We start from the raw sequence: 14746 nt of genomic DNA, 5'->3' as shown, positions 1-14746 counted from the left end.
CCAAAACCAAGAGTTCGACACTTAAATGACTGAGCCACCCAGGCGCCCCAGGAGCTAATCACTGTTTTGTTTTTTTTTAATTCAATCAGCCAACGTATAGGATAGCATTAGTTTCAGAGGTAGTGTTCAATAATCCAGTTGCGTATAACACCCAGTGCTCATCACACTCGCGTGCCCTCTTTAATACCCAACACCTGTTGACCCATCCCCCACCCACCTCCCTTCTGCAACCCTCAGTCTGCTTCCCAGAGTCAAGAGTTGTTGTGGTCTGTCCCTCTCGGATTTCTTCCCATTCGGTTCTCCCTCCCTTCCCCTATGATCCTCTGCATGATTTCTTATATTCCACATATGAACTTCCCACTTTCCATTTCCCACTGCTTGCTAAAGATCATCAACTGAGACAACCCATTTCCATGCAGCATCAGATGTACTGAGAGCACAAGTCACTGGTGGAAGGGTCTATGACAGGCTTGCAATGGGCCTGGGAAATAGAGGCCGGGCCAGCCCAGGATGTCTCTACCACAGGGGAAGAAAGGGCAGGCCTGATTGCATCTCGGGTCTTACCAGCACGGTGATCCCTTGCTCTTTGCACAGCATGGCCACTGCTCCCAGAAGGATACTCAGCAACACCCAGAACGTAGAATGTGTTCCCTCCTTGTTACCTGCTGATTAAGAGAAATGACAAACATAAAAGCCATACGATACAGCTCAGGCTTCTTAGCACCAGGAACTACAATTCTAAGCATGCACCTTAAAAGAGCCACAGTTTAAAAAGAGTTTGGTCTCCTGATAGCATTTCTCTGTGGGCAAGTGTATTACGTTCTGCATTTCTGGTTAGACAGCATCCTCTGAATGATATACACATCCACTCTCAAGGCAGACCCTGGCAGGTGCCCAGAGCCTTTGGGAGGCATTTCAGTGAAGCTCTGGGCACAGAGCTATCTCACGGCAGGCTCGCAAGGGGGCAAGTTCCTTCGTCCCAACCTGCCAGGCACTTAAGAGGCCACTGTCACAAGCAGTGCTGAGAATTGCCCCTGCAAGTGTAAGCACTGCATCTGGTCACAGGCTGACCCTGGCAGTGACTGCTGTTCCCGGCACAGGGGGGATGGCATTGGCCGAGCGGCCCCGAGAAACCCGATGACCGCCTGCAGAGGAGTCCAAGGAAAGGCGCAGGCCAGGCTGCACAGCCGACCTGCATGGGGACTCAAGCCAAAACATCCCTACGGATGTGAACTCTGTAGTATGAAGCCTGGGGTGAGACTGAGTTTGAGTCATCACCAAAAGTCCCTGAACTGCCTTATCGAAAGTGAGGGTTGGGCTCCATACTGTTACGTGGGAGGTATTTGCACTTTGTGGGCCAGAGCTGAACTGCTTGAAAGGAGAGGAAAGACCACATGTGGTGCTCATCTCTGTTCTTCCTTTGGTAGGCCCTCACCTCCTCATCCACACGGACAGTAAACAAACATTTAAAAAAGACATCAGTTTGAAATAGGGCAAAGTGCACCTGCTTGGAGAGCCAAACCGTTAGCTTGCCTGGGCTGCCTATGCACCTTGGTTCAGTTCTGATGAAAACTGAGTTCCACATTCTAGCTCTGCCATTTACTACGTGACCCTGAGCAAATGACTTACACTCACAGTCTCAATGACCTCATCTATAAAATGGGACCAACATACCTACCTACTGGTATATTGGAGAGGGGAAAAGTGAACTACCTGGCCATTTGTGTTGAAAATTACATAAACATTCTTGTAAATGCAAATCATTATCTGGAAAGCATACCAGAAACCAACCACAGTAGTTTCTGAACAGTTCTAAGAAGAAAATTTTGGGCAGTGGAGGGAGAAAGTCTTAGTTTGTACTGTATAGCCTTTCACATATCCTTTACATTTTTCTTTTAAACTACGTGCATGTTCGGCAGCATCTCTAGCTTCTAGCCCTTAGATGCTAGCAGTACTCCCAGCCCTGTGGTGACAACCAAAAATGTCACAGGCTTTGCTGAATGTCCCTGGGAGGCGGGGGATAGAAATCACCTGCAGTTGGGACCACTGCCCCGGAACCAGCGGTACCGACAATGGGTGCTCTGTGCACCTGCCCTTGGATCCTGTTAATCATGCAGAGTCTCAGGCCCCACCCACACCTGTGCAATCAGAAACACGAGGGTGGAGCCCAGCATCTGGCCTTTTAACCAGGCTTCCAGGTGCTTCTGATGCTCTCGAAAGGTTGGAGAGCATCACCCTAGAGAGGAAGCTTGCTCCCAGCCACATCCCTGGGGCCATGTGTGGCTCGTAGGAGCACCTCAGGCTTCTGTTGTTGGAATCCATGACACCCGACTGAAAAGTCTGGAAAGGCAACACGTGGTTGGTGAATAAAACTGCCGTCCACTGTCCGCCAGAGAGGGGCCATAAGTCAACAAACGGTAGGGTCACCACGCAGGAATAGTAGCAGTGCCTCTTAGAGGTTGTGCAGATCATCTCCCTTGCGCAAGTGATGAAAGTGTTGGAAGTGTTGGCATCCTTTCCAAGACGCTTCCAGCAGGGGCCACATGGCCTTGACTTCAAGACCTTCAGGGATGGGGATTAACTTTCTGCAAGAGCCCATTTCGGTTGGAAACTGGGGGTTGTTGGAATATTTTTTCTTAGGGTGAGCCCACACCTGCCTCCCTCGATGTCAGGTCTTTGCTCTGCTCTCCTCTAGCACCTTTCCAATCGTTCAGGAGGCATCGTGCCTGGAAGCCAACTTCTCATTACCGAAAACCATTCTAGAGGAGTATACAGGAGTCTCATCAAGCCAGCGAAGGGTCATTTCACTTGCAGAAATTAATGACATTCCACAGATGTGAAACTGAAAGAATACAATTACGAGCCAAAAGAACCAACCCCCTTAAACTAATGAGTGTATTTGAGTGTTTACATATTTATGAGAACTTACAATTTTTGGGGGGGATTTGCTAGTGATCATCAGCAAACGGCATCAAAGCAGATGCCATCCTAGACACCAAAGCATTTACATAAAATCATGGCCAAAACAACCCTAAAGCTAACACCCTGGTTAGCTCCTTTTGAATGATGATTTTAGGAAAGGCTTTGCAAGTTTCGCTGCACAGCCCAGGGGTCCAGCTGGCTGAATGGAGGTGACCACAGCTCACAATGCACCGTGCCTTCTGACACGTGATGGAGATGGATGGCAGATGCCACCCTTAAGGCTTGTCCTCTCCATGCTGGTGGACGTATGGTCCATTGAGCGTTTCTCCCATCACACGTCTTCCTGAGTCTGTATCAAACCACTCTCAGGATTTTCTCATATTAGCAGCTGGTAGGTAAATAGGCACCTTCTTTTTTTTAGATTTTTTTTTTTATGTTATGTTAATCACCATACATTACATCATTAGTTTTTGATGTAGTGTTCCATGATTCACTGTTTGCGTATAACACCCAGTGCTCCATGCAGTATGTGCCCTCTTTAATACCCATCACCAGGCTAACCCATTCCCCCACCCCCTCCCCTCTAGAACCCTCAGTTTGTTTTTCAGAGTCCGTAGTCTCTCATGGTTCATCTCCCCCTCCGATTTACCCCCCTTCATTCTTCCCCTCCTGCCATCTTCTTCTGCCTTTTTTTTTTTTTAACATATAATGTATTATTTGTTTCAGAGGTACAGATCTGTGATTCAACTGTCTTGCACAATTCACAGCACTCATAAATAGGTACCTTTAATTATAAATGAACTCATGTACTACCAGGAGGGGTCTCCTCCACAGATAAAGGGAGTAAATGACCCCCAGCCTGGCTCCCATGTCCCTTAGGGAGGCCCCTCACAACAGGATCTACTCCAGGCCGGAGTGGGAGATGTGCTGTGGGCCCCTGCCTCTGCCTGCCCCTTCCACGTCCATGAAGCATTAGGTGTGGTGGTTCACTAGGAACCAGACAGACCTCTCCCCAAAGCCTGGATTGGGTTTTTCTAAGCTTCCTGACTCCCACAATCTGTGCTTGGAACTCTTCATGAAACATAACAGGACTTCCCAGTATAATGCTCCCTGTTCTTAACATGTAAAGAAGGTCCCTTGGGGGCGCCTGCCTGGCTCAGTCGTAGAGCATGCAACTCTTGATCTCGGGGTTGTGAGTTCAAGCCCGACATTGGGTAAAGAACTTACTCTAAAAAAAAAAAATTTAAGGAAAAAGGTCCCTTGATCATTTTACATTCCCTCCTAGAAAAACTGAATTAGCTTGTATTTTACTTGACTGTGTAACCTGGATGAATTTCCCCCCACCATGGACCAGTGGCTTTGGATAGGAAAAAAAATCCCCAGGTCCTCCATTAAAACACCCAAAGGATGGCTCTTGAAGCACTCAATTAACACAAAGTTAAATTAGTACAGAGATGTGGAAGTGATGGTCTCATGTTCCACTTGTCTGGAATTTAAAATGGTTTTCTCCTTAGATGGCTAAATCAGAGATTTCACTGAATACAGAAAAATAACTTATATAGAAAACACAGCTTTCAGATTTACTGATAATCTTCTCCCTAAGCTCACCCCATAATTTTATCACACTTCTCAAACCCCAAATTTCAGCAAGGGACCTGGACACCCCACACCTCTCAAATCCTCTATCATGATTCTTTGGGAAGAGTACCACTCTGTAATTATCTCTTATGCTTTTGATTTTGTGCAGACATGTCTGGTAAAAGACGTGTGAGAGCGAATGTTTCTTTGCTGAAGAAATTTCTTCAGTGACAGTGATGATTAAGTATTATGCCACTTCTCAACAGTGGCAATTTCTGATCAAAGGCAAAATTTCAGTCATCAGTTACAAAACCCAGTGATGGCCTCACATTCAGAAAACTGAATTCGAGACCGCCACTGTCCAGAGGAGTAGGCGTTCTAGCTGATGAGCACCTGAAATCTATCTAGTCCCTAGTGAGATGTAAGTATAAAATACATACCTGATTTGGAAGACTCAGTATTAAAAAAAGGAATATAAAATATTTCATAATTTTTATACTGATTATTACATATTGAAATTATATTTTTGGTATATTTGGCTAAAAGTGTAGTTAAAATTCATCTAACCTGTGTCTTTTTATAATGTGGCTACTAACCATTTAAAAATTATGCGCATGGGGGCGCCTGGGTGGCTCAGTCGTTGTGCATCTGCCTTTGGCTTGGGTCATGGTCCCAGGGTCCTGGGATCGAGCCCCACATAGGGCTCCCTGCTCAGTGGGAAGCCTGCTTCTCCCTCTCCTGCTCCCCCTGTTTGGGCTCCCTCTCTCGCTGTGTCTCTGTCAAATAAATAAATAAAAATCTAAAAAAAAAAATTACATGCATGGCTCATGCTGTTTTTCTTAGTGTCTATACCATGTACTCAGAGACCCAGTTCACAGATGAAATGATCTGCACGTGGCTTTGTTTGTATTCCAAGTCTGCCTTCGAAAACTCAGAAAATATGAAGTGAGTTTGCCTGTTTAAATCTCTTTCTCCTGCAACTCCTACCAGATTAGCCACTTGACATTATTGGGAGTCGTAAGATTAGACACGCACAAACACTTCACTTTTTCCAAAATTCAAACAGGAAAGCTTAATTTAACTGTTTTTCAATAATTACATATAAATCAAAGGGGTTCTCTTTACAAATTGTGGTATGCATGTGCATGATAAACAAAGGCCAATGTACACAGCACTGAGAGTATTTCCGGTACAGGGCTGGTCAAGAAAGGCCTTATAAAAATTAAGTACTCAATGGGGAAACTGGTTCTGAGCCCAGTCTAGTAGACTTCTGGTAATATGACCTGCGCTAGCATAGTTTTTACCTGTGTAATTCTCCAGATTAAAAATTTTTTTGAGTCTTGATTTGTCAAGGTGACCAATGCTAATAGTTGCCAAGATATAGCATATCTAGATGAATTTGAACTTTGCATTTTTGTGAGTACACTCTTATTTAGTAACCAATGCAAGCCATTCTTTTATCTCCAAGTTTGGGCATTTTAATAGTACAGCTGAAACAGATAATGATAGGCTACCTGTGATACAGCTGGCACTCAACAAAGATTTGAGGAATCAAGTTTCATTTCTATGTCTACCAGAAGTCTTATTATATTACCATATTTCTTATGCAATTATGATATGTAATTTATATACCAAAAAGTTAATAATGTGCTCCATGTGAACAAATACAGCCAGAAGTCACATCTTTTCATTTGACATTAATTTAATGTCTTGAAATCTCCTCACGATGGGAAAAATCTCCATTGTGAGATGAAAAAAATCTTTTAAAAAAAAATTTTTAAAAATGACATAACCCTAATATAACACTGTATGTCAATTACACTGGAATTAAATTTTGTAAAATTACATAAGGAATAATAAAAAGGTACAGCAAAAATTGTTAATTTTAAATTTAGAGCTGTTAGAAACAGTAACAATAAATCCTGAGAGCCAGATGTCACCTCCAGTGCAGTTGCACTTATGAATATTTTTATTCAAAAAAACCTTCCCCAAGTAGGGAATTCTAACTGGGATGCAGCTACCCACAAGCATCTCGGGATGTTGCATGTACCCAGAGTTCTCTGTCTCATCTGCATCCAGTCTGCTAAATTGTAATCACCAGTGACCCAGGGGAAGAAGAAAAGAACCATTCTTACACCATGTGACATCTCTCATCACGGAAGACCGCCTGCTCCAGGATAATTATGCAGCGTTAGCAAACATCAACAGTTTATGATCCAGAACTTAATAAACTGGCTTAGAAAATGTTTTCCCTGTTTCACTATATCCCTGCAGCATCTAAGACAATACAACCACGTAGATAAATGGAGGCAAAGGCTAATGTTGTGGAGGGAGCAGAGGGGGGAAAAAACCCCACCCCAAAATGCACGAACAGAAACACACTTGTCAGTGCTAACACCCACAAGTGCCAACAGATGTAATCAATTTAATGAAGCGTGTGCCTTGGATTTGGCACTACTTTCTGGGGTGGGGGGAAGATCTTCTTTCAGAAAAAGCATGACATTGTACGAGCTACCCTGTTCACCGCTCAATGCCTGGCATCCCTACTGCCTCGAAACTGGCACGCCGTGTTGTGTGTGGGAACCACGCCACCCCGACAGGTGGCCCCGACTCCCTCTGCCAGCGCGACACAAGGAGCAGCAGGCTCCCGTTCCAAAAGTCGGGGCCAGCCAGGCCGTGCTTACCCCTGCCGAACGAAAGACGTCAGACGTGGCCGTTCTCAAACACCAGCCCGTCTGGGGGGAAATCAAGCAATGCAGGAACCAGAGAAACACGAAGGCAGAGAAATGAAAATACACGTGAATACCACCGTCAGAATTCAGTCGGCAAGGACCCCAAATCTAGAAGCAAGAGTCCTAGGCTATGGGAGTTACACAGTCACCTGTTATTATTTTATTTTATTTTTTTTAGAGCTGCATGATTCTAAGTCAAAGAAAAACAGATGTCTTAAATCAGAATGAAAATGTGAGGACACGATGCCCCAAAAGTCAGAGTTATCCTACTTTATTTAACTGCCTGAACTACCATAAGGACAGCAATACAGCAGTTTAAGGACTTGCACAACTAATACTTGGGACCTTGTCTTTTGTAATAGCTTAGAATTTCAAATGGTTGTTCTTGGTATGTAGCAAATTCGTTCCCCTCTTAAAAAGGTTCTCTCCTGCCCACCATAAATGAACTAATTAAATTTCTCTTATTACGAGGTGCCTGGGTGGCTCAGTCGCTAAGCTTCTGCCTTTGGCTCAGGTCATGGTCCCAGGGTCCTGGGATCGAGCCCCGCATGGGGGGGGGGAGTCCCTGCTCAGCAGGAAGCCTGCTTCTCCCTCTCCCACTCCCCCTGCTTGTGTTTCCGCTCTCGCTGTGTCTCTGTCAAATAAATAGATAAAAGCTTTTAAAAGAAAGATTAAAAAAATTTATAAATTTCTCTTGTTAGTCCTCACTCCCATGAAACAAGTATTTTAAGTTATTTGTTTAAAAGAGAAATTGTGGAGCGCCTGGGTGGCTCAGTTGGTCAAGCGTCTGCTTTCAGCTCAGGTCATGATCCCGGGGTCCTGGGATGGAGCCTGCTTCTCCCTCTCCTCCCTGCTCATGCTCCCTGTCTCCCTCTCTGTCTCAATCTCTCAAATAAATAAATAAATAAATAAATACAATCTTAAAAAAGAGAGAGAAATTGTTTTGGCTAGTCTACCATGTTTACTGTGCAGAGAGATTATCTTTCAATCGAAAATACTAGGCTTTAAAGGAGATGTCAATGTTGACAAGATGTCTCATCATAAGAATAACACTTTTTGTTTCGGGCATGCAGAAATGATGACCAGTGCACCGTCAACTTTATCGACGATGTTTTTCTTTTTTGAAGAAAAAGTATGGTTTTCTGGGGCACCTGGGTGGCTCAGTTAAGCATCTGCCTTCAGCTTGGGTCATGATCCCAGGGTCCTGGGATCGAGCCCCACATCGGGCTCCCTGTTAAACAGGGGAGCCTGCTTCTCCCTCTCCCTCTGCCCCTGCTCTTGTGCTCTCTCTCTCTCTCTAGCTCACTCTGTCTCTCAAATGAATAAATAAAATCTTAAAAAAAAAAAAGGTATGGTTTCCCTCATAAGGACATTTACTTTTTTAAAAAGGATCCTCTTGCAAAAGATCTGCATGGAGATATTCTAAGCACCACACCACAAAAAAAAAAAAAAAAAAAAAAGCAGACAGAAATGTTATATGAGTACTTTTTTTTTTATTTTCAGAAAATGCAAGGATTCTAGAGGTTAGCACAGAATTGCTTGTTAAATAAACTCTGGCAGTTAAAAATTGTCCTAAGCTTTATCCTACAGACACTGCATCTATAAAGAAAGCTAATGAGGTTATCAAAAAGAAATGTATCCTTTGAAAGAGCTTTTTAACTAGTTAAAACCACTAATTTCAGAGTACTCAATGTTTTGTTCCCTTATAAAATATATTAAAAACCTTTCTTGAACTACAAGTTTCCATGTACCTGATGCTAGGCCTTTCTTTGAATTTATGTTCAGATCCCAAAAGAACAAAGACCAGGTCACTTTTAAACCTTAAGTTTAAACAATAAATAGCATTATTATTTGCATCCAATAAATACTGGACTGAACTTCTACCACAATGGAGCTCTGATTCTCAGTGGAACACTTACAAACATGCGGATAACATGAGGGCCTGGCACAAGGACTCGCCATCGCCATGACAATGTGTTTACCGCATGCGTTTATTCCTCGGCTGTTTGTACAATCCACACTGACGAGACAGGGGAAAACAAAAAATGAGTGACTATTAATATATCTCAAAGTCCAAATGAAAAAAATATACACCTGAATGTCCATTAGTATCAACCGCTCTGCTCTGTTGGACTGAAGGAAATTTAACAGAGATGAAAGAAAAATTAGCAGCATAAACAAAACTACCATATGATCCAGCAATTCCAATTCTGGGTATTTACCAATGGAAATGAACTCACTATCTCAAAAAGATATTGCACCCTCATGTTCACTACATTATTTAAAACAGCCAACACATGAAAAAAACCTGTGTCCACTGGCGGATGAATGGAATAAAGAAAAACTGTCTTATACACATACATATATACAATTGTTTTTATATACATATATACTACTATCTCTATATTATATATATGTTCCTCTACTATAAAATATACAGCATATATACTATAATACTATGGAATATTGTGGCATATTACTATATACTATATACTATGGTATATTACTATATACGATGTAATACTGTAACATAGTATAACATATTACACTATAGTATATAATACTACAGTATATTACATACAAGACATACAGTATATATATAAAATACATACTGTGTGTACATATATGTATATATGCACAGCATAAACAGAATGGAATATTACTCAGACATAAAAAAGAAGGAAATCCTTCCATTTGTGACATGTTTGGACCTTGAGGGCATTATGCTAAGTAAAATAAGTCAGAGAAAAACAAATACTGCATGATCTGGGCGCCTGGGCGGCTCAGTTCGTTAAGCAACTGCCTTCGGCTCAGGTCATGATCCTGGAGTCCCGGGATCGAGTCCCGCATCGGGCTCCCTGCTCAGCGGGGAGTCTGCTTCTCCCTCGGACCCTCCCCCCTCTCATGCTCTCTCTCTCTCTCATTCTTGCTCACTCAAATAAATAAATAAAATCTTTAAAAAAAAAACCAAATACTGCATGATCTCACTCAGATGTAGAATTAAAAACCAAACTCAGATAGAATAGACTGGTGGTCGCCAGAGGAGGGTGAAGGTGCGCAGCCAAAAGATAAAAATGCCGTTACAAACCCTGGGGATGGAATGTACAGGATGGTGACTAGAGTTAACAACACTGCGTTGTATATTTGAAAGTTGCTAAGAGAGTCGGTCTCAAAAGTTCTCATCACAAGAAAATAAATGTGTAACGACATGTGGTGATGGATGCTAACTACACTTGTCATGGTGATTGATTCACAATATATGCAAATATTGAATCGTTGTTTTGTATACATAAAACTAATAAAACGTGATAGGTCAATTATATCTCAAAGAAAAAAAAGGAGATGCACATTCCAAGGGAAACAAACAAAAAAAGAAATTAACAGTACAGAGGCCATAGTCATCAATGCTGCCTAAATGCACTATGACAAGAAGGAACTACTTACTGAGTGCCCAGGGCAAGTTGCGTACAGGAAGGAAAGAGCTAACAAGGAAGTATGGAAAACCAGAACATTCTACTCCTTGAGCATTGTGAATACTGACAGCTTTATTTTAATCAAAATATACTAGACTGTAAGCCCTCTGAGGCACAGACTGTGACCTTCTAGTTTTTGTATCCCCAACACAGGACACAGGAGCTGGTACAAAGGACACCCTTAATGTTTGATTATTGGTGAAAGAATGGACGACCAAAATTATTAAGCCTCTATGCTAGTCTAGAATAGAATCAGAAAAAGTGTTACCATGGATGCCTTACAAGAATTACTTTTGCATAGAGTGTTTTTTTTTTTTTTTTAAAGATTTTATTTATTTATTTGACAGAGAGAGACACAGCGAGAGAGGGAACACAAGCAGGGGGAGTGGGAGAGGGAGAAGCAGGCTTCCCGCCGAGCAGGGAGCCCGATGTGGGCCTCGATCCCAGGACCCTGGGACCATGACCTGAGCCGAAGGCAGATGCCCAACGACTGAGCTCCCCAGACGCCCCTGTTCAGACTGCTTCTTCTCTGCACAGCTATTATTAGTATATGAGTCTTGCCCCTCTTTAAAAAGACTCTTAGCCACCATAGGTATGAAGTTGAACCTTAACATGATGTGTAAGGATTATTCCAGAGAGTTGTTCTCCATAAACAAAGAATTAGTTTCTATTCTTAGTATGTTAAAAAGGAGTATGGAAAATCTGAAACACAGAAAAGTGGCTGAAACCATAGTGCCTCTGTCAACAGAAACTAGCAAACTTCATGGGCACCAGTCCTGGGGGGGGTGGTCGTGGTGTGGATAATGAAACAAAGGGGCATTTGAGAGATAGGAGGGGAGGGGTGGCTGGCAGAGCAAAGGGGGCTGTCTGATGTGAGGAGGGCCGGGGGGGGGGGGCGCAGGGCGGGGTATCTGCTCAGGGCACAGAGCCGTTGGGGCGGGGGGGGGGGATCATAGAACTGCTGTTTCAGACATGGGGCTTCCCCCCAGTAAGCTAATAACCAAGTGTAAGCCTTTCTCTTTCAAATCCAGGTTGCTCTGTGCATCCAGACCTGCAAGGAACTCGGGAGGCAGAATTCAATCATGCCCTCCATACTCTGTGATGTGAAAACAATACATGGGAACTGAAAAGAGCAGTGAAAACCAACTCAGAATGATGGAGAGTGCAGACTGAGGGATGGATGTTTTCAACCACCTACTTTAAACTCACAAGAAAAAAATATGATCATGATCTGTAACTCAAAGCCTACCTGGGCAGGTGGATACAATCAGAGGACAGAAAGGACACAAAAGACCACAGCCAATAATAACTTTCAGGGTCAAGACCCTGAGGCTGGATGCACGGAGAGGGGCAACCTCCTAGCTTTACATTTTCCAATGGCTGAATAAGCTGACAGGGACTGTAAAAGACCATTCCAGTCTGGAATTAGGGCCACAGGCTTCATTTTAATCTACTCTTTCCTTTTCCTGAAGGGAGGTTCAAGTGAACAAGAAAACAGATCCTGGGAAGGTGTCTGTGTGTGACGGGGTGCTGTAGACAAGAGGTCAACACTTCTTCAAAGACCTCCTAATTGGTCCATTTGTCTTCTGTTCTAAGTAACTTCAACCTAATGAAAATCTATTCATATATTTTTTTTAAAGATTTTTATTGATTTCTTTGACAGAGACAGACACAGTGAGAGAGGGAACACAAGCAGGGGGAGTGGGAGAGGGAGAAGCAGGCCTCCCGCCGAGCAGGGAGCCCGATGCGGGGCTCGATCCCAGGACCCCGGGATCATGACCTGAGCCGAAGGCAGACGCTTAACGACTGAGCCACCCAGGCGCCCCAATCTATTCATATTCTTAAAAGGCTCTCCGTAGAAGCCACATCTACCACTGCTATCTGTGTGCAAACATTAAATATTTCCTGGTTAACTTTCTGGAAAACATTTACACACATCACATTAAAGGCCCAACAATCTCCTTCCCATTTTAAAGCAAATCTATAAATGTCAAAAGAATGCTACGACCAAAAAAGAAAGGTCATTATCGCTACTACAGTTAACACAGTTCCGTTAGGGCTGGAGTATACTGCACGTTTCTCAAGAATCAATGTATTTGTTGAAAAGTCATCACACATGAGAGCACTTTTACCTTTGGTATCAGTTTCCAAAGGCTTTATTAAAAAATGTATCTTCTGTAAAGATGGCTCTCGGAAATAATTTTGTAATTTAAAGTGAATTCAAAACAGATGCATATATCAAAATATGTACACTGTGAAATAAAAAGGTCAGTATTACGTGCACCTGGGTGGCTCAGTCTGTTAAGCGTCTGCCTTCGGCTCAGGTCATGATCCCAGGGTCCTGGGATCGAGCCCCGCATCGGGCTCCCTGCTCAGCGGGGAGCCTGCTTCTCCCTCTCCCTCTACTACTGCTTGTGCACTCTCTCTCTCAAACGTACAAATAATCTTTTGTTTTAAATTTATTTATTTGACAGAGAGAGAGACAGTGAGAGAGGGAACACAAGCAGGCAGATGCTTAATGACTGAGCCACCCAGGTACCCCTCAAACATATAAATAATCTTAAAAAAAATGATCAATGCTAAAGGAACTAAGAAAAGAATGTAAGATGTCTTTAGTTTTGTTCCGTTCTGTGAGAATACTCCACATTAAAGGAGGCTAATAAATGTATCAGTTCACTTGACAGAAGAACTTTTAGTCTCCTGATAGTTTTTTCATTATTTCACCGAAGTAATCTTTAGAAGTAGTGAGAAGTTTTAGTCTATCTCTTAAATTTTGTGTCCCACATGTTAAATTTATCAACATTTAGATTTTCTTCAAAAAACACTTCTGACGTCTTTGACATGCACTCAGAATAAGGAATAGATTCTTTTAAGGCAGGGATATGTTGAAATTAATAAAATGATTCTTCATGAAACTTTAGAGTCCTCTTTGTCTTCGGGAAAGGCCAACAGATTTAATTTTTAATTTTCTTTAGGAAAAATACGACTGATAAATTATATCTTCTGTAATTGCAAATTCAGATTTGCCAACTGAAGAACATGAAGTACCAATGTCTGAAATGAGCAAGGGAGTGAGTAGTAAATGGGCCCCCTCTCCCTCTCCCACTCCCATTGGGATCCAGTCTTATGGAAAAGCCACATGATGTGCTTTGTGGCTGGGGCAGGTGCACTCCTCCCCTCTCCCCCCGCTCCCCCACCAGATCCCTGGCGCCATGTGTCCTCAGGAATTTTATGATCATGATAGGGAGGTCTCAACCCCAGGAAGAGCTGGACATGGCTTATTGCTAAGTTAGCTTTCAGTCTCAGGAAGAAAAGTTACCACCAATATTCTCCGTACTGGAAGCTGTTCTATTCAGCTGTTCCCAACCTCTCTGCTGTATCAGAAACACGGTGAGTCACAAGAAAACTGGTGGTTTTATCTCAGTATGATAAAATAATGGTAACAAAAGGGGGTGCAGAGTGGTTGGGTATAACCAAGTTCTGAGTGAGCCTGGTACAGTCTGGGGCCACTGGGGTCACTCTATGGCTGTGTCTTAGCAGAGCCGTCGGTTTGAGAGAACAGATGCTCCGAGAACAGATGCTCCAAGACAATCTGCCCCACGTTCAGCCTGTACAGGATGGGATGGAGGAGGGACCGTGAGTGAAAAATCTCACAGGTCCGCCCCAACCCACCCCAAACTATGGACAGTTTCTCCATGGATGTTCAAGGTATATAACTATAAATACCTAGAACATCCAAACAACACAGCCTGTGCTGGAAGAGTTTACAACCCTGCCTAAATCTTTTTGTAGAAAAAAAGTAAGGGTTAAAAGGAAATCTATTGGGTACACCAATGTTCAAAGCAGCATTATTCACAGGAGCCAAAAGGTAGAAACAACCCAAATGCCCACTGACAGATAAACAGACAAATGAGATGTGGTATATACATACAATGGAATTATTCAGCCTTGAAAGAAATTCTGACACACGCGCTCCAGCATAGAGAACCTTGAGGATGTTATGCTCAGCGAAATAAGCCAGACACAAAAGGAGAAATGTTG

General features: G+C 43.0%; 1 protein-coding gene across 5 annotated transcripts in view; it reads right to left on the bottom strand.

The window, feature by feature from the left end:
• Positions 1-14746, bottom strand: part of TMTC4 (transmembrane O-mannosyltransferase targeting cadherins 4) — a 132176-nt gene that overhangs the window by 24859 nt on the left and 92571 nt on the right. For 4 of the 5 annotated variants that reach the window (XM_027590293.2, XM_027590294.2, XM_027590292.2 and 1 more), the window contains exon 6: positions 565-665. In XM_027590293.2, the coding sequence (XP_027446094.1) occupies positions 565-665 (101 nt within the window). The remainder of the gene's footprint in view (positions 1-564; positions 666-14746) is intronic. The other variant, XM_027590295.2, reaches the window with a different exon arrangement.

Source organism: Zalophus californianus, chromosome 3 (assembly GCF_009762305.2).
Source record: "Zalophus californianus isolate mZalCal1 chromosome 3, mZalCal1.pri.v2, whole genome shotgun sequence".
Lineage (NCBI taxonomy): Eukaryota > Metazoa > Chordata > Mammalia > Carnivora > Otariidae > Zalophus > Zalophus californianus.
This window is presented reverse-complemented; position numbering and strand designations above follow the sequence as displayed.